The 23167-nt window shown below is 42.1% G+C and overlaps 1 protein-coding gene across 1 annotated transcript in view; it reads right to left on the bottom strand.

Annotated features, from left to right (window-relative positions):
* Positions 1-309: 309 nt before the first annotated feature.
* The window catches only part of KLF13 (Kruppel like factor 13), a 101474-nt gene continuing 78616 nt past the window's right edge, over positions 310-23167 (bottom strand). Inside the window, 2 exon segments of the mRNA XM_043980120.1 lie at positions 310-546; positions 549-742. Coding sequence (XP_043836055.1) covers positions 451-546; positions 549-742 — 290 coding nt within the window. The 3' untranslated portion in view covers positions 310-450.

The following is a 23167-nucleotide window of genomic DNA, read 5'->3' as shown; positions in this document are numbered from 1 at the left end:
ATATATATTTAATTTTTTGCATTTTTCATTTCTTTCTTTTCTCTTTTTCTCTTTTTTTCTTTTTTTTAATAACAAATCTGTTTTTGACACCTGAGGTGAAGAAAAGTTTTGTTGTTGGCTTTTTTAAAAAACGTTTTTCTCTTTAAAAAAAAAATATATAGTTAACAAGAAGCATATGGCTATAAAACAAAGGTAATATTTAGGTACAGGAAATGAATTCAATCCGTCCATCGGGAAGGTTAGTTCAGCCCCCATAGGAGAAGGTGACAAGTATTTGCGGAGACTGCAAGCTATAACTGAACTATTTTTTTTTCCAACAAAAAAAAGAAACCAAAAAACAAAAACAAATTTAAACAGCAACAACAAACAAGAGAGCTGTAGACGTGTGCAACACAACTCAGACTCCACAGAGTGCGTGGTAGGTTTTGCTGTTGCCCAGTCCGGGTGCGTTCAGGGCGAGCTGGCGGGGCTGATGGTGGGGCTGCTGGCGTCGGAGCGGCTGTAGTCACTGACCGAGCCCGTCTCGAGCTGCTCCGCGCTGCGCCGTGCAGCATGCTGGGGTGGAAGTTGGCGTGGCGGCGGGCGTGTTTGGTCAGGTGGTCACTGCGCATGAAACGCTTCTCACAGATGGGACAGCTGAACTTCTTCTCCCCTGTGTGGGTGCGGTAGTGCCGGGCGAGCTCGTCGGACCGGGCGAATTTCTTACTGCAGTCCTGCCAGCTACAGGCAAAGGGTCTCTCGCCTAGAAGGAGGAGAAGACAACAGCATGAGTGGACTGCTCGGGTTTCACCCACCTGAAGGGGCGCTGGATTTTAGGGGATGATGGCTTCTAGGCAAGGTCATCCCCCTCACGAGAACGACGAGGTGATTGGCAATTGGGGCTCGGGAAGGACAAGGTCTCGGTGGCTAGAACGGTGGCCCAGTCTGGCGTCAGAGAGACACTAAGTTTAAATCCTGAAGCAGACACCAGCTGCATGACCCTGGGCGAATCACTTCATCTCTCTTAATGGGCATGATAATTAAACCCTACCTCACGGGCTCTTGTGAGGATTAAGCTTAATCAGATGTGGAATGCACTCCACAGTGATACGTAAAGTGTTGTGTAAACGCTTGTAATAAAACCATGTAAGTACCCGCACCTTTTATTAAGTCACAATCTGTAAGTGCTAGCAATTAAAGTATGGCTTTGGCCCCCTCCCCAAGTTCCCTTTTATATATAAGGATGCCCTTGCCTGAAGCCTGCTTGCTTCCCTAGTACACACTTCTTCCCTTCCAATTACAGTACCTCACCCAGGCTTACCCTCCCTAGATTCCCCCAGTCATACAACGAGCACTTATTAAGGACCAGGCTCTGTGCTAGGTTCTGGGCATACAAACATAAAAGTAAAACAGTCCCTGTCCTCAAGAGGCTTACAATCTAGCCAAGGGAGACAACCTAGCCTTTGACAGTGGGGAGGGAAAGTACTAGGGGATAAAGAGGAAATGCTTAGAAGTGATGTTTGAGCTGGGCCTTGAAGCAATCAAAGGATTCTAAATGAGGTAGAGGTGAATCATAGGAATCATCGTTTCAGTAAAACTCATTTCCTCAGGTCCCCAATGTCATATTTCCCTTGGGAAGTTCTCAATACCTCTAAACCCAACCAAAGTGTCAGTGACTGATAAAGAGTGGAGTTTGCGACTCTTCCCCTGGGAGGATTTGAATGTAAAAAGAGGCCCCTTGAGCTTGAACTTGAAGTTCCAAGGAATGAATCCCAAATAATGGTGCTTAGGTGGAGAGGAGGTAGAAAATGAGAAGGTTTCTCTCCACAGCTCGGTAATGTCACCATAATCCCCAGGCACTGCACCAGGGCAATACTGGGTACTCTTTTTCAAATAGCTCACATTCTTTGTTTTTTTTTTTATGGTTTTTTGTTTGTTTTGTTTTGTTTTTCAGGGCAATGAGGGTTAAGTGACTTGCCCAGGGTCACACAGCTAGTAAGTGTCAAGTGTCTGAGGGCTGATTTGAACTCAAGTCCTCCTGAATCCAGGGCCAGTGCTTTATCCACTGTGCCACCTAGCTGCCCCCCCTGGGTATTCTTTAATTAGCCCCCTCTGGAAGTGGGGGCTTCTAACAGTCACAGGAAGGGGAGAAAGGCCTTTGCATTAGGCTCTGCTAGAAGAGGAGGCTTAGCAAGGCCTCTGATCACTTTATCAGCCTGGCAGGTTTTCAGGGGAGTGTTTTATGACAGCTAAAACCCAGCCAAGTACAGTTGGCAGAGGCTGGCTACCATCCTGCATCTAATGGACCCTCTCTCCACTAATGAAGCAAGCTTGTTAACCAGTCCCAGGTTTTATCTCCATGTGTTAACCGGGCCCTCTGAGGGGGGGAACAATTCATGAAAGTTCACCTGCTAAGCTTGAGCTAAGATTTCATCAAAAGGCAGCACCTACAATCTGTTGTGCTGTCAATAAATACATGTGTACATGTGGGGAGGGGGAAGGGTGGGTCGTGGGCGGTCGTGGCAGATACTCTTGTATCTAGAGCAAAGGTTCTTAAACTTTCTTGTGTGCTGGACCCCTTTGGAAGTCTGGTGAAACCCATGGACGCCTTTTCAGAAAAAGGTTTTTAAAAAATTCATAATTGATGCAACTTGTAAATTTCAGCCAGAGGTTAGAGAAAATAAAGAGACCCCCTAAAATCTATCTATGGGCTGCTTATAGGTTAGTGGACCCCAGGGGAAGAGCTTGCCTGTCCAGAAGAACCAAAGAAGGCTTTAGCAAACATGTAGAATATGGGAGTCAGGTAGTGGAAAGAAATCTGAACATGAGATCTGAGTCCTAGTCCCAGCTTTTTTGATCAAGGGCAAGACACAACTTTCCTGGGCCTCGGTTTCTATATCTGTAGAAGGAAGAAGTTGGATTAGATAACCTATAAAACTCCTTTCAGCTCTAATAGTGTACAAATTAGATAATAAAAGAGGCAGCTAAGTGGCTAGGAACAGAGCTTCCTGACCTGAGTTCCAATCCAACCTCAGACAGATTCTTGCTAGCTGTATGAGCCCTGGGCAAGTCTTTAACCTCTATCTGCCTTATCCTTAGAATGAGGATGCTAATAGCTCCTACCTCTCAAGGCCTGAGGATCAGATGAGATAATATTTGGGCAGTGCTTTGTGAACCTGAAAGCTATTATTTCGAATTGTCCTCTCCTGTCTTCCTCTCCTATCTCTATATTTGCTATGTCCATCACACTCGTTAAAGCCCACATCCTCCCAAGCTATGCACTTTGTAAAATTCCTCTGATCAAAATTAGTCTTAATGGTAGTTCCTATAGAGAGTGTAGCTTTGAAGTTTGTCACTGTTGTTGATTATCTCTGGTGGTGACTAGATGACCTCCTGGTAGCTGGGCCTGTGTAAACCAAGTCAGAACCAAGGGCTTTCTTATTTTCTAAAAAATACATTACTTTAATATGGGCTTGATATTTGTGGGACCAGTCACCAAACATTTATTAAGCACCTGCTGTTTCCAGGTAATCTTCCAGGCAGTGCGATACAAATACAAAGAATACAACAATTTGTGCATTTGTACTTTTAGATGTTTCAGAAGAGAGGGCAAATAATAAGACAGAGGCCCATGATCAGTTGCTAGCCAGTTAACCACAGAACTGAGATCCATTTCATCCTCAGTCTTTGAACCTGTGAGCAGAGACTGCACTCCGATCTCTGGCCTCCAAGAATGTGATCTTCCAATCGTGTTGCATGGCTCCTTTCTAACATGTGAGTCCTGCATTTTCAATCTGAACACAGGCTCCCAGAAATAGAGCCATGTACACGTCCTTCCTGAACACCAAGCAGTGCTATGTTCTGGATGGGAGCAGCGGGACTTTGCTTTGGCAGGCAGCAGCTCCTGCTGTCAGGGTGAACGTGGGCTTGACGCAGGGACAAACCTTTGTCTTCTGTTAATGAAGGCGTGGGCCTGTTAAAGCGACACGCAGCTTGTGTGAAGAAATGGTTTGGCTCTTCTTTGGAAGGGGATGTGGCTTCACAGTGCAGGTAGGTTACATAAATGTTCTCACTTATTGCCAGTAAAGCAGTGTGTGTGTGTGTGTGTGTGTGTGTGTGAGAGAGAGAGAGAGAGAGAGAGAGAGAGAGAGAGAGAGAGAGAGAGAGAGAGAGAGAGGAGGGAGGGAGAGAGGAAGGGAGAAAGAATGAGAGAGACGAAGAAGAAGAAGAATGGAGGAAGGAGGGAAGAAGGGAGGGGGGAGAGAGAAAAAGTGGGGGAGGGAGGAGGGAGAGAGAGAGAGAGGAGAGAGAGAGAGAGAGAGAGAGAGAGAGAGAGAGAGAGAGAGACTGATTACATGAAGTGATTGCCTAATCTTATCAAGGAACAGCATGGTTTTTTCTTGCTTAAGAGTAAGCAGTGAGAGGGACAGGGTGTCCCTTCCAAAGCTGGCTTTCGACACTACTTACAAATTTCCTTTGCACTATCTTTCTGGGCTTGAATCAGAGACTTGGGAGCTTTAGATGAAGGCAGCATTTAGGATTGGGGTCAAAACAAAATGTTTTTGGACAGCAGTGAGCGGCCAGTGGCTGAAACTTGAGAAGGGTGAGGGGTTAGGTTAGCATTCCCATGGCTACCTGACTGAATTCCAAGGCTGAAGGAGATCCAGAACATCAGACTAATTCAGAGACAGTCTTACTGCAAGAGGCAAAGGTCACTCCTGAAAGCTGTAATGTCTTTGGAGGTGGGTGGGTGGGTGGGTGAGGAATGAGGGTAAGGAAGAATGTTTATAACATTCCCAAAAGGAAAAGATTGTTAAGCATTTAAAAAAATGCAACCCACATTGTATATTTTGTTCTGCCTGGGACACTTTTGGCACTCAGCAATGTGGGCTAATCATACTTTAAACAAAGTTTGAGATCCTGGGGTGTCCCCTTTGAAAATATTAAAATTAAAAAAAAAAAGCTTTGAGGCCTCCAGGGCTTTTAGAAGGCCTAACTCTCAAGACAGCCACCTGTGCCTTTGATAGGGGGGTAGGGATGGGTGGAGGAGGGAGGATGGGAGGAAGGGGAAGAGGGATCTGGGTTCTAACCCTAGATATCACAGCTATAGCAATTATAGAAAACAAGGGACAAAATGACCTGCTTGGCTATGTCTCCCTCAAAGGCTTGGAGCATTTGGCAACATGATCAGGCTGCCCTCCCAAGCTGTGTCTGGCTGGATCCAAGGCCAGATACTGGGTATAGCTGGGGACATCTTTCCACTGGGAGAAAAGCCAATTCTATTTACAGAGTAGGTGGCCAGTAATAAAATTGTGAAGGGAGTCAAATTTGTCTTCAGTGTTGCTAGCTCCCTTTTTTTCACCTTTTGCCCTCTCCCAACCTCCTTCCCCCGGGTTTTCAAATTCTCAACACTCTCTTCCCTTCTCCTAGAACAACGATGATGATGATGAGGACAACAACAACCACCACCACCACAACAACAAGAGCGCTCTCCCAAACCATCCCTACTCAGTGTAAATGACTGATCAATCAGGTTTAAAGTATGACCTTTTAGAGGGATTTGTATTTTACCCTGGAACAAAGCATTTGTTTGCCTTAAGTCAAAGGAAAGAAGTTCTAATTGTGGAATTGAGATGGGATTTATATCAGGCTGAATTATAATTTTTTTTTTTGTGCAGCTTACAGTAAATTTGGCTATTTTCCTGTTTCTAACTGTTCTATTGGACACAGGCTCTAGAACTATACTTTGGGCATGCATCAGGCCCTCATGCTGAGCTGTTGGCAGTAATATGCTGTTAAGGGCTAAAATTCTAGCTAGTCTGTCTAAAATATCTAATGAGTGGTCGCCAATAAATTATAAGCTTTAGCAAGAGTTAGACTTTTAGGCATTTATTAAGGAGAATAAGAATTTGGTAAAGAGAGAGAAAGGCCTATATTCATCTATCTATTAAAGGGAGAACAGGTTTCTAAGCTCCGCTCTCCACCAGAGTCCCCAGAAAAGAGGTGAGACCCGAGTGCCAGTCTCTTCCTTCCTCCCCCCACTACCCAACGTCACTTCCTGATGCCAAAGAAAAGACTCCTGGTCTTGCCCTCAAAGACCTTCGCTTCATGGGTGGAACTCTTCTACAGTAAGTCTCCAGCAGGTGGTGTCATTCCAGTCGTTACAATGCAGAGAGCATGAGGAATGAGCCCCTCCAAATGAGGCTGGAAACTACCCAGGGTCGAATATAACAATACCACAGGAACAGTAAACCCTCCACAAGTGACCTGAGGGGAGCAGCATGTCACAGAAAGAAAAGTGGTAGATTTGGAGTCAGAGCCGTAGGTCAGACTTAGTCCCAGTCCTGCTCCCTACTTACTACCTAGGGCAATAGGCACCCCACTCAACCTCATCTTTCTCACCTGTAAAATGAGGGGGTTGGACTTAATGACCTCTAAGGTCTATTCCAACTCCACATCTGTGGTTCTGTCCCCTGTCATAGAAAGGCTTGGTTCTAGGTGAATTTGCTGACCAGGGAGGTTTGGAGTAATGGAAGGACTACTGGACTTAGAATGGGGAAACCTGATCTTGGATCCCAACTTGACCACATGCTGTCTGTGTAACCTTAGTTAATTCAATGGGCCTCTCAGGTCACTTTTCTTCATCTCTAAAATGGGGATAATGCTCGGGGGCAGGGAATCTATAAGAGAGGGATAATATATCTCATTATCTCCCAGGCCTTCCATTGTGTGCTGCCCACCCCCACCCCCACTGGAGTCAAGAGGACCTGAGTTCAAATCTGGCCTCAGACACTTACTAGCTGTGTGACCCTAGGCAAGTCACTTAACCTGTTTACTTCAGCTCCTTATCTGTAAAATGAGCTGGAGAAGGAAATGGTAAACCACTCCAGTATCTTTGTCAAGAAAACCCCAAATGGGGTCATGGAGAGTCTGAAACAACTCAACAGCAACTTAGCTATTGTTTATGTTGTTTTCATCTCTAAATGTTGCATGTTTTGTCTCCTTATGAAAGTCTTTTAAGGGCAAAGACCATGTATTATAATTTCCTCCTCTCTTTCTCCTTCACCCCACCCCCCTCCGCCACTAAGTGCCTAATCCAGAACTAGGTACATTAGAGATGCTTGATGAATGTCTTCTGATTTATGCTGTGCCCCTGGACTACCCCAGTACCCTCTCAGAAGCCCCTCTTCCACCTCCTTCACACTCCCACCTATCAAAATAGACTGTCCAAGTCCTATTTTCTCAATGCCTTGCAAGATAATAAAATGCTCTTCACTGATAATAGTTTAATATGTCACCCTAGACAGATAAATCTCAACAAGAAGGAAGCAGTCAGCATGTGACACTGTCCTGAAGGGCCGGTCCAATGGAGACTTCAGAATGGAGGGATGAAGGAAAGAGAAAGTCAAGAGGGAGTCAGGAAAGGCAGTCAGGTCCTGATTCTATGCTTTCTTGCAAGGGCTCACTTACATTACTGTCTTTGTGTTTCAAACATACAGTTCTTTAGAAGGAAGTCAAGCTAAAGTACTTTCTGATTCCTGGACTGGAAGATCCTGCATAATGAAATTCTGGGCAAATATAGTGCAGCTGGATGGTGATGAGATAGACTTCCATAAAGCAATTCTAGTCTCATGGTTTCCCTCTCCCTTGAGCTAACTCAACAGCATGTGTCCTAGCTTTCCTCCCTTGTTCTCCAAGAAAAGAATCCTGCCTAGGATAAATTTGGACTAGAAGGAATATCTTTCCCTTTAAATGGATAAAATAAACTTTGATCCTAGTCGAGGGAGAGTATGGATATAATGAATTAGTCACAGATTAAAGTGATCATCTCCATGGTGACTTGCATTAGGTCTTTAAATATTTTATATTTCTCTGTGGTTTTGTTTCCTTTGATAGCAAATCCCTACAAGGAAGGAACTGAGCAAATTAGTGGAAGCACCATGGGCAGCAATAATGGGGGAGTGGAGAAGGAATTGAGTAAGGCCAGAAAATAGGATGCCTGTGGCTGAATCAGGGACTGGTGGTGATCCAAAATTGGGAGATACCCCAAGGGAGCTGAGTAAATGTATTTAGGGATATGGACAGGCACCAGATTTGTGATCACAATGATATAGGGAAATCAGATGGTGAAATCTCTACCAGTGAAAGTCTTCACTTTCTCTGCAAGGTAATTTTAGAGAGTTACCTAAAGCAATGAGAGATGAAGTGATTCACTCAGGGTCACCCAGCCAGCATGGGTCAGAGGTGGAATGCAGGAAGCAATAGTGTTGGCTGGACTGACCAGCCCTGCTGTCTGCTCCAGGATCCAGCCTCTCAGCAATTATGGTGAATCTGATTCACATCCCTGTGAATTTGGGATTTGTCATTATCTATACAGGAAGAGTGATGAAAACTCTCTCCAGAACTGCTCTCCAGAAGGGCATTTTATTTAAAAGAGAATTGAAATCCAGCATTGAAGTTACCTGGAAATAAAATCTATTTAATGACTTTTTGTTGTTGTTTAGTCATTCAGTCATGTCCAACTCTTTGTGACTCCAGTTGGGGTTTTCTTCGCAAAGATACTGGAGTGGTTTGCCATTTCCTATTCCAGCTCATTTTAGAGATGAGGAAACTGAGGCAAACAGGGTTAGGTAACTTGTCCAGGGTCACACAGTGTAACGATTGGAATAACGCCACCTGCTGGATACTTACTGTAGAGGAGTTCTGCCCATGAAGGGAAGGTCTTTGAGGGCAAGACCAGGAGTCAGGAAGTGACGCGGGCTAGTGGGAGGAGGAAGGAAGAGACTGGCGCTCAGTCTCGCTCTTTTTTTCCTGAGGACGCTGGCGGAGAAGGGAGCTAGAAATGTGCTCTCCCTTTAATAGATAGGAATCTAGGCCTTTCTCTCTCTCTTTACCAAATTCTTATTCTCCTTAATAAATGCTTAAAAGTCTAACTCTTGCTAAAGCTTATAATTTATTGGCGACCACTCATTAGATATTTTAGACAGACTAGCTAGAATTTTAGCCCTTAACAACAGCTAGTAAGTATCTGAGTTTGGATTTTAGCTACCCCAATCAGCTTTTACCACCATATCACCAATTATGTAGTCACCTACTAGACCATACCCTCCTTGAAGGCAGAGACAGTGTTCTTTTTCAGCTTTGTATGATTAGTGTCTAGCACAATGTCAGTCACATTCTAGGTGCCTAATAGATGTATGTTGTTTTTGTTGAATGGATCAATGCATTTCTGTCTATTAGAGGAGAGAGTTGGGCAAGAAACTCTCAGAGACAAACAGCATCACTAGTGACTCCATGGTTTCGGAAACTGCTACAGAAACCTCACCCTAGTGATTCAAATTAATAGGCTTTTATCTATCACTATCTTGCTTTGATTTGTGACTACTGAGTTTAGACATCTTTTCAGCTCACAGCCTCAAGACTTACTCTCTAGAGAGGTTCTATTTATATGCTGGCCTCTCAGGGGACAGCTTAGTGGTGGGATGAGTGACCACAAGGCTGAAAAGATTCAGTTCAGAGGGAAAAATATAACATGTCATGGGAAGGCATTGTATTTTAGCATGGAAAATAGATCATTTCTTAGAATGGCACTTTGCAACATCCTTTCCAAGACAAAGAGGCATAATATATACACACTAGAGCCACACTATGAGGCTGCCTAGCCCCAGGGACTATGATAGTGGTAATATGGCCTGTTAGTGAGGTCTCTTTAATGCTTCCATAACTCAAGTCTCGGAGATGGAGTCTGATTCCTTAGCAGAATTGCACTCAATAATACATATTTATAGCAAGGTCCTTCTGCATATGGGTATGTGTGTGTATATGCTGATTAATAATACATGACAACCTAATATTAAGCCTTGAAAAGATGCCTAATGTTCAAAACCACCAGAAACCAAGATGTGTACATGTGCATGAATCTGTGTGTATGTGTATTAATATATTTATGTGTTAATGTATGTACACATATGTGCATATATATATAGCTGTGTGTATATATAGGTATATATACACACATACACATGCACATGTACATACACACTACCCACAGAATGAACGTATTAAGATCGTTCTTGAAATGGAAACTTACCCTCTTTCTGGTTTTTATTGAGCAATGAATATATACTGGTCCCTCTGGCAAGTATCAAACATTAGCCCATTGTTAAACTTTAGCTATAGGTACCATTACTGTAGGTACCTTTACAATTGTGTATGTGTGTGGACTTGTGCATAGGAGTTTTGCTACATAAATTGCCCACCACTGGATACTTTCTAGATGAGGAAGGACTGAACTTAATTGTAGAGAGTCAAATACATAGTTCCTAGGCTGAATCTACAGCTCTTAGGCTGAATGCCCATGCAAGTTACAAGTTTTCCCTTTGATCTACTGCATTTCCTGGTTTGAGAGTTTCAAAAGACTTGATCACAGATTACAGACAAAAAGAGACATAATACAAAGATAGAGACATGACAGAAGGGTTTGATTGTCTTACTGTGGATTTGTGTAGGGACACACAAAACAAGAGCAAACAGAAATGGGAAGGAAACAGCAAACTACCCTTGCTAAGCTGCTGTTAGACTTTCAGGAGTCCAACCTGACCATTGGCTTCCTCTACTACTTGCTACGCCATGAAACTCTAGTCTGACAATAATATACCAGCACCGAATGAAACATGAACCTAACCTAAATATCCCCTCCTTACAAACTCAAATATAGATACAAGCTCCAAAGTTCATCTATGACACAGAGATGCCTACTTAAAATCCCAAATTCTGCTCTTCTGCCCCTGTGCCTGTTGCTAACAAAGTTTCCCATCCATACTACCTACCATAATAATAGTAATACACAATAGTAAAATTAATACCACAAAATCCTAATTCCTAGGGTTGTAAGGATCTGGTGAGATGTTTGTAAAGCCCTTAGCAAAGTTCCTGGCATATAGTTGGTGTTTAATAATGTTTCTTTCCTTCCTCCCTCTCTCCTTCCTTCTCTGCCTCCTACCTTCCTGACACATACATATGGGTGGTTCCATCTTTCTTTTCTTCCCTCCTTCACCACAGTTGGTACAGGTCAAATAGATAGGACTCCAATAGATGCGAACCAAATTAAGTGGAATGCAACCTGCTCACTGTTAGGTCTGTAACCCAAAGAGATTGGGGGGAAAAGGGAAAGAGACCTCTTTGCACAAAAATATTTATATCAGCTCTTTTTGTAGTGACTAAAAATTGGAAATCAAAGGGATGTACATCAATTAGGGAATGACTAAATAGGCTGTGGTATATGATTGTGATGGAATGTTATTGTGCAATAAGAAATGACAAGCAGGATAATTTCAGAAAAACCTGGAAAGACTTACATGAACTGATAGAAAGTGAAGTGAGCAGAACCAGGAGAACATTGTAACACAGTAATGGCAATATTGTACAATGAAGAATTGTGAATGACTTAGCTGTTCTCAGCAATACAATGTATTTTAATTTCCGCTAATTCCTTTCTTTCTTCCATCACCTATATCTGATTGTTTACTGTCTCAGGGAAAGAGGAGGGTAGAGAGGGGGAAGGAATAGAATTTAGAAGACTAAACTGTTAAAAAATATTAAAAATTGTTTTAATGTGTAATTAGGAGAAAATAAAATATTTAAATATATAAATCCATATATAAATATGGATATATACAAAAAGGAGAAAGTTATGCCTTGGAATAATAGATTAAATAAGTGGAAAATGTGTACATATGTGTCTGTATACATACAGGCATTTAAGAGTTTTATTCCTGAATTGGGTGTCAGAGCCAAATGATTTAAGAAACGAAAAAAAACAAAAAACAAAACAACAACAAAAAAAGAAATGAAAAAAATTCTCATTTTATAATCCCAGCCAAAGCTTCATTTAGCACTTTTTTTTAAAGTGAGGCAATGGGGGTTAAGTGACTTGCCCAGGGTCACACAGCTAGTAAGTGTTAAGTGTCTGAGGCTGGATTTGAACTCAGGTACTCCTGACTCCAGGGCCGGTGCTTTATCCACTGTGCTATCCAGCTGCCCCTCATTTAGCACTTTTAATAATTACTTGACATAATAAATAAAATCATTCTAAACTCCTTCGTAAGAGGAAAGGAAAGGAAAGAAAAAAGACAGGGAAGGGAAGGGAAGGGAAGAAATAGTTATCCTCAACCTTTCAAACTCACCAGAACAAAAGGACATCTAAGAACAATACATCAGTTATTTCCTGATGAGTCTTTCTCTTCAGTTGGCAGGAGAATTAAACAACCTTCTCAACAAGGCAAAGGTCTGTCCCTTCTGACAGACCCTAAAGTGCAAAGTCCAAAGGAAATGCCACATTAACACTTGGTCAAATGCAAATGTAGTTTTTCTGGATAAAAAGAAACCATAGATGGTAAGGCAAAGAAAGGGAGGCTGAGGCCACCCAGGCCCTGAAAAGATCATGTGAGGCTCATAGACCACCAGGATTTCTCCTAGTTCCTTTGTGGGGTAAGTAGATTCTGATAGAACATACTAGGCAAACTTGAAATTCATATTCCCCTGGCCACCTAAGTGGAAACAGTTTCAAGCTCATCATTTGTATCTTCCATTCATTACAGCCATCAAGGATCAATTCCAACCCCCCAGTGAACCAAGTGCTCCCAAATGAATAAGCCATCACTTGTAAATGCTAGAGTTGAAACCAGCTCTGGGCTGTGAAGTGAGCTGTGGTTGTCCTTGGCAGCCTTCCACTTTGGCCCCCTCCCTCCAAATAATGCCTTCTCCCAGTTATAGAGCACTTAAGGACTAGTGACTAGCTAATGCTAATGCTAACATTAATGCTGGGAATTTCAGAGCTGTTGGCAGGCCAGTGAAGGAAATAGTTTGGGGGAGACAGGCCTCTCAGTAAACACCTTTCTAATGACACCATATAGGCAGTGTACTTTGCCAGTGTTTTTGGGCCAACTCTAAATACAGCCAAACTGAGATATCATTAGTCTTCTAGAGTACTCTACTCTCTTTAACTTGATAAGTTAATGCCCAGACCTCTCCCCCTCCTTCAAAGTACCTGGATTTTTAGTTTACAATTTACATTTAAGTTTACCTACCTAGGCAGCTAGCTACCTGTTTCAGTGGGCCCTGGGCCTGGAGTCAGGAAGATCTTGAGTTCAAATTTGGCCTCAGACACATACTATTTGTGTGACCCTGGGCAAGTCACCTAACCTGTTTTCCTCAGTTTCCTCAACTGTAAGTTGGGAAATGATTCTACATGATACAAATGATTCTATGATCTTCTTGTACTTTGCTCCCCTCCACATACTCTGTGATCCAGGGACACTGGTCTCCCTGTTGCTCCTTGGCCAAGATACTCTTATCTCCTGATTGCAGTTCCACTGGCTGTGCCCTCATGCCTGGAATTGTCTCCCTTGTTTTCTCCTTCTCTGGGCTTCCTTCCTCTCATTTTAACCCTGCTTTATACAAGAAGACTTTCAAAATCCCCCTTAAGGCTAATTTAATTTAGCCTGCCCCTTTGAGATAATCTCTAAAGAGTTTAGGTGCAGCATAGTCAACTTACATGTTGTTTCCCTCTAAGACTGTTAGGTCCTGGGGCAGCTAGGTGGTGCAGTGGATAGAGCACCGGCCCTGGAGTCAGGACCACCTGATTTCAAATCCAGCCTCAGACATATAACACTTACTGGCTGTGTGACCTTGGGCAAGTTACTTAACCCCAATTGCCTCACCAAAAAAAAAAAAAAAAAAAGACTGTTAGGTCCTTAAGGTCAGGGGTTTAGTAGTACACATGTGTGGGCTAGTGGACTTGGAGTTCAGAGAGACTTTGTTTGAAATCCTGACTCTAATGTACCAACTGGGTAGCTTCTCTGTGACATGCAACTTACAATGTAACCTCTCTGTGACTTAATTTCTTTATCTGTAAAATGATAATAATACACTGACTAGGGGGCAACTAGATGGCGCAGTGGTTAAAGCACCGGCCCTGGACTCAGGAGTACCTGAGTTCAAATCCGGCCTCAGACACTTGACATTTACTAGCTGTGTGACTGTGGGCAAGTCACTTAACCCCCGTTGCCTAAAAAAAAAAAAATAATAATAATAATACACTGACTACCTCACAGGTTTGCTATGTAGAAAGTATTGCTACCTGGCACATAGTAGTTCCTTAATAAATACTCCTTGACACATAGCTAGTCCATGATAGGTATTGGTCAAAAATATGAGTCTCCTGTCTCCTAGTCACATCTAAGCTTTTTACTTACACATTTTTAGTTCCACTATTTATGGGTGAGGAAAACCTCAGTAGCCTACACATTTGTCCTTTACATTTCTTAATGCCTATTATATATGCTAGCAAACATTTGTGCTGGTGTCAATTAGAATCCTCCCAAAATCATCCCAGAAGCCTACCATGTTTTGTTTTGTTTTTTTCATCTTGGTCAATGTCTGGCTATCTTTCTAACTGATTGGACAATATAGCAAAGCCTACCTACCACATGTACTACCACTAGTCCCCTAATTAGTCCCTTTTCAGTACTCCTAACCAAGAGTCAGAGGACAAATGAGAACCAGAAAAAAGTGGAGGGGGGAGGGTAGGAAGGGGGACAAGAAATAAGGAATGATCCCATTATAGAGCAACCACATTTTAAAAGGTATCATCCTTAGGTCAGACTTTAACAGGCTTCATTTTAAAATGTTCACTGATAAACATTCTAAAGAACATTGCCATTTGGAAAAGGTCATACTTTAAAAGGTTATGGAGGAGAAATATTCAGCAAAGAATTTAAACAACATCCATCTGGGGTTATAATTTACGTTGTGTTAGAAACCCTCCACCCATTTTTTTAACCTTTTGCATTGGCATGTTCTTGACATCAATGAAGCTTCTTAATTCACTGTAAAATGATTTACTCTCCAATCATCTAATTGGGTATGTGTGAGATATACACAAAGGGATAATAAACCCACCCATCTAGGCTACCTCTTGGCATTTATTGGATTCAGTGTCATTGGCATTTATTAGCAGGAAACAGGAAGTAGCCCAGTGTCTAGACCTAGTAGCTAGAGAAACAACTGAAAGGGAACTTTGTAAGTCTTTAAATGGATGCTTTAAGCAATGGATGTGTTCCTGAAAAACTGTAAATCAAATCTTGTAAACATGTGAGGGGAGCTGGTTTATTCTTGTATTTCCTACTACCTTCTTAGATATCTCCACCTGCATGTCTCTTTGGCTAGCACTTCAAACTTAGCATGTTTAATTTAAACCTGACCTTACCATTTTCCCATCTAAAGGTGGCCCTCCCTATAACTTCTCTCTTGCTGCTCACGGCGCCACCGTCCTTCCAATTTCTTTGGAGTCATCTTTGGCTCTTCCTACCCTTACCCCACACACAATGAGCTGCCAAGTCTTATTACTTCTAACTCCACAATATCTCTGGCATGAAGCCCTTTCACTCTGCTCCCACTGAAATTTCCTTAGTAGTACACATAGTATGGGCTAGTAGAGTTGGAGTCAGGAGAGACTTTGTTTCAAACCCTGACTCTAATGTACCAAATGGGTAGCCTCTCTGTGACTTACAACTTACAATGTACCCTCTCTGTGACTTAATTTATTATCTGTAAAATAATACACTGACTACCTCACAGGTTAGCTATGAAGAAAGCATTTTTAAACCATATGCTATTAAGTTAATGAGTTGTTATTAATATCATTATGTTATCTAAATGATTAAGAATACTCTTCTAACTGGGCTTCCTACTTCCTGCCTATTCCTTTTTTAATTCATCCTTCTCACTAGTTAATATTCCTAATTCTTTGATCTGATCATGTTCTTCATCACCTCAAAAATCTATAGTAAGGGGGGCAGCCCTGGAGTGTGGAGGACCTTTGTCCAAATCCAGCCTCAGACACTTGACACTTACTAGCTGTGCGATCCTGGGCAAGTCACTTAACCCTCATTGTCCTACCAAAAAAATAAAATCTATAGTGGCTCCTCATTGCCTACCAATAAAGTCTAAATTCCTAACACTGGCTTTGATACCACTTACTTGTCCATCCTTGTCTCATGCCATTTCTCATCACAGACCCTATGTTCTCAGCCAAACTGACCCCACTCTCTGTCCTTTGTTTTCATCCTGCCTGCTCCTCTTTCTGTGCTATAGATCCTATTACCCCACATTCCAGAAATGTTCTCCTCACCCTACCTCCCATTTCCGAGGAATCTTTTCTCTTCTATGGGCATCAACCCAATTCTGATGCCACCTCCCCCAGGAAGTCTTCTCTGATCTCCTCAGCTCCCATCTCTTCCTCAGTAAAAAAAAACAACTTTTCCCCTCCTCTATTTCTTACAATTGCTTCCCTGGACTTTTCCTTTGCTTCATCCACTCTCCCTTGGATTATAGCTATTTGTGTCCATGCCTCCCTACCATTAAGTTGTAGCTCCCTTGTGAGCAGGGCTTGATCATATCTATCTTTGTATCCCCAGCTGGAGCACGATGCCTTGCATGTAAGAGGCACTTAATAATGTTGGTTGAATTGATTGAATTGAACAGTGCTTTAACTTTTCAAAGCACTCTACCATCTATTATCTCACTTTATGGTTGCCACAGCCATCCACATTACAGGGTATTATTCCCATTTGATATGCAGTTAGGAGTGGTTCTCCCTCCTCCTCCCCACTCACTGCTTTTCTCCTGTGGCACAGGTGCCTGCCTGGGAAGCAATGGGTTTCTACCCCTCTCATCTTTCCCTCCTCCATGCTCTAGCTAGTCCCCCACCCCCATTGCTTTCTAAAGAAGTTGATTTGCATGGCCTTTCCCCAGAGGAAGACAGGGAATAGGAAGACATGTGCAGAGGGGCAGAAGTGAACCTCCAAACCTTGAGACTCAGTGAGAGATGTTGAGGAAGAAGGAAGCAGCCAATCTGGGAGCTGGGAGATAGGTTAGCACATGGGAAAATACATCCTATTTCATTAAGGCTGGAGAAATGGAGACTTTTATTAAAGTCAAGACAAGGAGAAGGCAGCTACTTCCCACAAGCACCGAAAGAGGTTCTTCATTCTTAGATGGGACTACCAGATCCAAAAGAAAGAGTAGAAAGATTCAAGTAGCTCAAGGTCATTTTGGTCCTTGTGATTTCATTCTGAAGAGCTATAACATGGATTATATTTCTATTTTAATCTCTCTAGGTCCATGTGCTCAGAAACTGGCATCATTGCTTGGGGAAGACAGCATTGGGAAGCTACATCAGTGACAAGATATGCTGATGTGAATATGGGAGCCACAGGCAATAGATGCCTAGGAGCAGAAGGCATGAGCATCTGTCAGAGAAGAGCCAAATGGTAATGAGATGGATCAAAATACCAGCCAGAAAATATAGGCCAGTGGAATACAGACAGAGAATGGTGCAGCAGGGGACCAGATCAATGAAGCTATGGAGCAGTGATTGGGCCCAACCAACCAAAGTGCTACAAGGCACAGGACCCTAAGGTAAAGAGGCAAACATGGCCCCTTGACCCTTGTTTAGGTTTCATGCAGCCAGGGGACTCAGTGGTAGAGCCAGGCCTAGAGTCAGGAAGACACATTTTTGTGAGTTCAAGTCTCACCTCAGACACTTAAGTCTTTTGGTCATTGTTTGGGCTCTTGCTGTCTCAGATTAAGTAATTGTTTCTGTTTTGGCCAGAAACTCTTAGAGCCTGCCCCTCCTGGGCTGATTTGTTTATTTTTATATTAATTATTTATTGGGGGGGGGGGGGGGGGTAGCGGTATAGGTAAAAGAGACTTAAAAAGGCCAAGGTCTCCCACTGCAACTGGTACCATTTCCAGTGGCCCTGATCTATATCTTACCACTGGACCCAGATAGCTCTGGAAGAGAAAGTGAGGTTGGTGACTTTTCATAGCTCTGCCTCACTTAAATCCAATTTACTCCAAGTCATAACATCACCTCCTTGATGTCATGGTCTTCTTCAAATAACAACAAACAACACTTACTACCTATGTTGTCTTGGGCAAGTGACTTAACCCTCTTTGCCTCAGTTTCCTCATCTGTAAAATGAGTTGGAGAAAGAAATGGTGAACCATTCCAGCATCTTTACCAAGAAAAACCCAAATGGAGTCACGAAGAGTCAGACACAACTGAAAAATTACTGCACAGGCTTTAGATCCCTGGGTTGGGATGACAGCCCAGAAGAAAAGGGTTCTATTGATTCCCTAGTGAACCACAGATTTTTTTCTCCTTGTTGGGAAAGAGTGGGGAACCAAGTATAGTACCGTAAGAGTGCTAAACTTAGAGTTGGGAGACTTAGGCGAATCATGCCTTAGTTAACTACTAGTTGTCTCATCACAGGCAAATGACTTTCTAACCCTATGTGCCATGCTATAAATGTGTGATCATGTGAATTATTTCCTTACTTCTCAGAAAATGGGGCAGTTAGGTGGTACAGTTGATAAATAGTGCTGGATTTTTCATCAGGAAGACCTAAACCTAAATCTAGCTTCAGATACTAGTTGTATGACCCACAACCTCTATCTGCCTCAATTTCTTTGTGTGTCAAATGTGAGTAACAATAATAATACCTACCTCAGCATTTTTTCAGGATAAAATGAGATCATATTTGTCAAGCATTCCGCAGACCTTCAAGCACTATATAAATACTGGCTATTACTAAAATGTGACCTGATTTTGGTGGTCTGAATCCATGCCTCTGGATGCTGACTCATATAAATTGGAAATGGAAAAAGATGTGCAAGTATATGGAATCAGTTCCACCTGGGGATACTGTTGCCACCAATAACTCACAAAGAATGTTGCACATCTCTGTATCCTCATGGGAGATGAAATGAAAGGAAACACACTATGAATGTGATCTCTTCAACTGCCTGCAAGCATCTGCATTAGAGATGGGTGTGCACTGGAGTGAAAAATCCTGTTTCCATTCCTAGTGCTGTCAGGGAAAATATGACCAAATCCATCACTTTCATCTTACCTAAGTAGAGTCGCTGTATATGGAGACAAGATGGCTGAGTTGACAAAGCATTTAAACTCTTTGGATCATCTACAAGAGGGCAATCATTGACACTGATGCCGATAAAATAGAACCTGAGGCAAATGCAAATAGTTTTCTACCTTTTTCTCTCATTTGTCCCTCTTTCTTCTGTTTTTTTTTCCTGTTGTCTTCTTTTTTTCTGTTCCATTTCTTCCTTTCAATAATTCTCTTTCTCTCAGGACTACTGCTGGCACCTTGGGACACTTGGTTTTGCTGGTGACCCTCAGTGAGAAGGACACCAATCGTTCCTCCGAGGTATCAAGGTTTTTATTTTTTATTGCAACAAATTAACTATAGTATCATGGATTGACAAACATCATAGCAGAATAGACAGAAAGCCAGTCTTAGAATCAGGGAGATCCAGATTCAAATGCTGCCCCTGTGATGTACTAGTTGTGGGACTATGTGCAAGTACCCTAGACAATTCACCAAGACTCTAGGTTATAAGCTAGGGATCTGCAGAGTTGGAGGGGAATTCCCTTTACCAGCGAAGTTAGAGGTCTGGACTACTTTGAGCTTTCTCAGCTACATAAGTAGATTACAATTGAGTCTGTGGACTTGCGTGCAGTTTCTTAGGCATCCCAATGTTTCCAGTCATCCCATTTCACTGACATGAATGCCAGTCTCATCTCCCTTCATTTGGGTCAAGGGTACTTGTGATGAAACATGACTTTTGGATCAAAGGCTTGTAGATCTAGACTTGAAAGGGATCTAGTCAACCCTTCCCCGTTTGACATGTGGAGAGGCCCAAGGATGTTGGGTAACGACCAAGGTCAGATAGGTAGTAAGCATCAGAGGGAGGATTTGAATCTAGGACCTCAGATTCCAGAACCAGTACCTCTTTCCATCGTACTATGTGCTTTAAAGTGATTCATCTTCATCATTCATCCTCTTACTAATATGTTGCTTTGTGTTGTTCTAAAGTAATTTCAAGTAGATTTATTGTCTCCCCAAGAAAGCTAGGCAGGAATGTGAAAGCTGGTGAAATTTACCCTGACCCTCTGCTACCCATTTTTTTCACACTGTGAGACCACCTGTCATCTGGTCTGCAGGGGGCTTATATTCTCTCATGCTCTCTCTTGGCTGGGACAATTCGAGGAGGGCAGCCACACAGCCCTCCTCTCTTCTCTCTCTATCTAGGTATGTAGGGATTCTGAATTGTGGAGCCATGTGCTCTCTCTTTACTAACATTTAATATGCTTTAATAAATGCTTAATGCCCAAGACTGGTGCAATAGCCTCTAATTTATAAGTAGCAACATATTGGAAACCCCAGCTAAGTTCCCCAATAACTTAGAACAGAGACAGGCACCCCCAATATATTTCAAATGACACAACACAGAACTAGGCGGTACCATTCAGCATTGGGGATAGATGTCAGGGAGCTATGGATTTAGATGTGGAAAAAACTACATCTTTATTTTTACTAACCTCAAAGGAAAATGTAGCATTTTCATTTGAAAACATTATTCTGAGGAGTCCATAGCACCCCATTGTGCCAGAGGGGCCCACGACACACTAAAGGCTTAGAACCTCTGCCTTAGACCTTGCTTCCAAATGCCAGCTAACTAATCTCTACTAATGCCTTAGCTGATAATAGCCTTAACTGCTATAGCTCTCAAGAGTATTTGCATTTTAATAAGTGATTCAAATATGAAAAACACACAACCCAAAGGAACAAATCACAAATGGTGGAATTCCAGGAACCATACAGGTAGTGGGTACGTATTTTTGGATGGGGACCCAACTTGGTATTCTTCAAATTACTTAATCCCATGCTGCCTACTACTAGAGTGCCCTCTACCCCCCAAATAGGCTATAATGGCCCCTAAAGAAAAGAACCAGTCTTCTCTTTCTTCTATATATGTCCCCATAGGACTTTTTTAGGTCTTCAGGATGCAGTGGGCACTCACTAAATTTATTAAATTTAATTAAATTAATTAATTTATTTGTCGATCTATTGATTTGCCTATTCATTCATTCATTCATTCATTGATTTAATTAATTAAATTTAATTTATTGCCTTAATAGGTAATAAATTCACTAAGAAAAAAAAGCTGTTTTCTATTTTTAAATAATTGCCAATTCTGATGAATAGAGATAGCCTGCTATTTCTTAAGGCATTTTAAAATGGTTGGTGGTGGTTTTCCAAGAGGCTCTGACTAAACCAATTATTTTATCACCGTGTGGGAGTTAGTAGAGGGATGAGCCCAAGCTGGTAAAAAGGTTGAAAAGTGTCCAGGCAGCAGTATACTTAACAAAGTGAGGGATGAAGTGTTAGAGCCACATGAGGAGGATTTGTTTTACAAGATAAATGGACTAGTTGGCCTTTACCACAGATGGGGAATGCACTTCACTGATTTTGTTTTCTTTTTGTTGTTATTTTTTGTTATTGTTCAGAAGTCCTTGCAAAAAAATGTCCAGGGTGAAGAATAGGCACAGTCTTTTCTTCAGAAAAAAGTATTTAAAAAGAAAGAGATTTCAAGCAGAGCAGAATTAGAATGAGTCTCTAAGAATAGAAATACCTAACATTTCTGAGTTTACTTCATAAGGGAAATCTAGCCAGATAGTATGTGGTCAAGTTGATCTGCTCATGGTGCCTCAAACCACCTGATCTCTGATTCATAGATTTAGAGCTAGAAGGTACTTTAGGCATTATCATCATCCAGTCCAACCCCTTCATTTTACATATGAGGAAACTGAGGTAGGGAAGTGAAGTGACTTGTCTAGTACCATCCAGATGATATATGGCAGAGCTGAGATTAGACTCTGGGTCTTTGGGGGTGGGGGGCTACACTAAGCTATGTTAAATTCATGAGGCAACCAGTTCAAAAAGAGGGAATATTATAGCCCCTTCCTACAATTTACTCCCCTCCATGAACTCTATGGTTCAATGACATTAGCCTACTTGAAATTCCTGGAATTTGACACTGTACCTCCCAAGTCCATGCATTTTTACTAACTGTCCCCACACCTGAAATGTTCTCCCTCCTCTCCTCCAACTCCTAGTCTCCCTAGATTCCTTTAAGACTCAGCTCAAATCTGTCCTTCTGCAGGTCTTTCCTGGCCTATTATGGAGCTAAGTGGTCCAGAGTTCACTTAAGTCTTGATTCCTGAGACACTGGTCAAGTAAAAATAGAAGTGAATGAGGGCTATAGGTTTTACCCAACATGTGGCGGGAACTGTTTTAAGATGCCAAGTAAAGTCCTTTCCCTCCAAAATAACTCCCTTCTTTTCAAACTGATGCCCTAAATGTCTATAATGGGAATAAAAAGTCACAAAGAGATAGAGATAGGGTTTAAAATACAAATATCCATGATCATGGCTGAAATGGACCCCCAGGAAGGCTGATGTCAGACTTTCTCAAAAGCCAACTTTGATTAAGGAGAATGGAGAAAGAACCTGTAAGACTGGACAGATACACAAAGAGGTAGAAGGCAAAAAATAGGGCACCACCGAATCATAAAAAGGGGTGCGTAAAGGGGAAGCAGGAAGAGCAGCATGAAAAGCAAGTTTTATCTCCTTACACATTTGTCAAAGGCCATGCCAATTAGAGACACTATGCAATTCCAGGTATATTTCTTTCACTCTTCTCTTATTTTTTATCTCTTTCTCCACTTCTTACTCCTAAGAAATAGCACAGTATATTGGGCAGAATATCCAAAGACTTATGCTTGAATCCTGACTCACTTACTTTCTAGTTATGGGACCAAGAGCAAGTCACTTAATCTGTATGAAATTCCCTTTCTTCCTCTGTAAAATGGGGGAAAGAATACATGTTCACCAAAGGTTATTTCTGGTGTCATAAATGTTTAATGTAAAGTCCAACTAAAGAAGGATTTCTTTCTTTCTTTCTTTCTTTTTTTTTTGCTGGGCAATGGGGGTTAAGTGACTTGCCCAGGGTCACACAGCTAGTAAGTCAAGTGTCTGAGGCCGGATTTGAACTCAGGTACTCCCGAATCCAAGGCCGGTGCTTTATCCACTGCACCACCTAGCCGCCCCCAAAAGAAGGATTTCTTGATGAAAGTTACATTTAAAAAAAAATACTCCCCTTCACAAATGACATTGAACTAAATGCAAATTATCCTGTAACATGACAAAGTCTCTTTAGAGAAATCCATAGTACATCATATATTGTAAGCTCCCCAAAAG

The sequence above is a fragment of the Dromiciops gliroides genome, chromosome 2 (genome assembly GCF_019393635.1).
Source record: "Dromiciops gliroides isolate mDroGli1 chromosome 2, mDroGli1.pri, whole genome shotgun sequence".
NCBI lineage: Eukaryota > Metazoa > Chordata > Mammalia > Microbiotheria > Microbiotheriidae > Dromiciops > Dromiciops gliroides.
The sequence above is the reverse complement of the archived record's forward strand: the minus strand, read 5'-3'. Positions and strand labels throughout refer to the sequence as shown.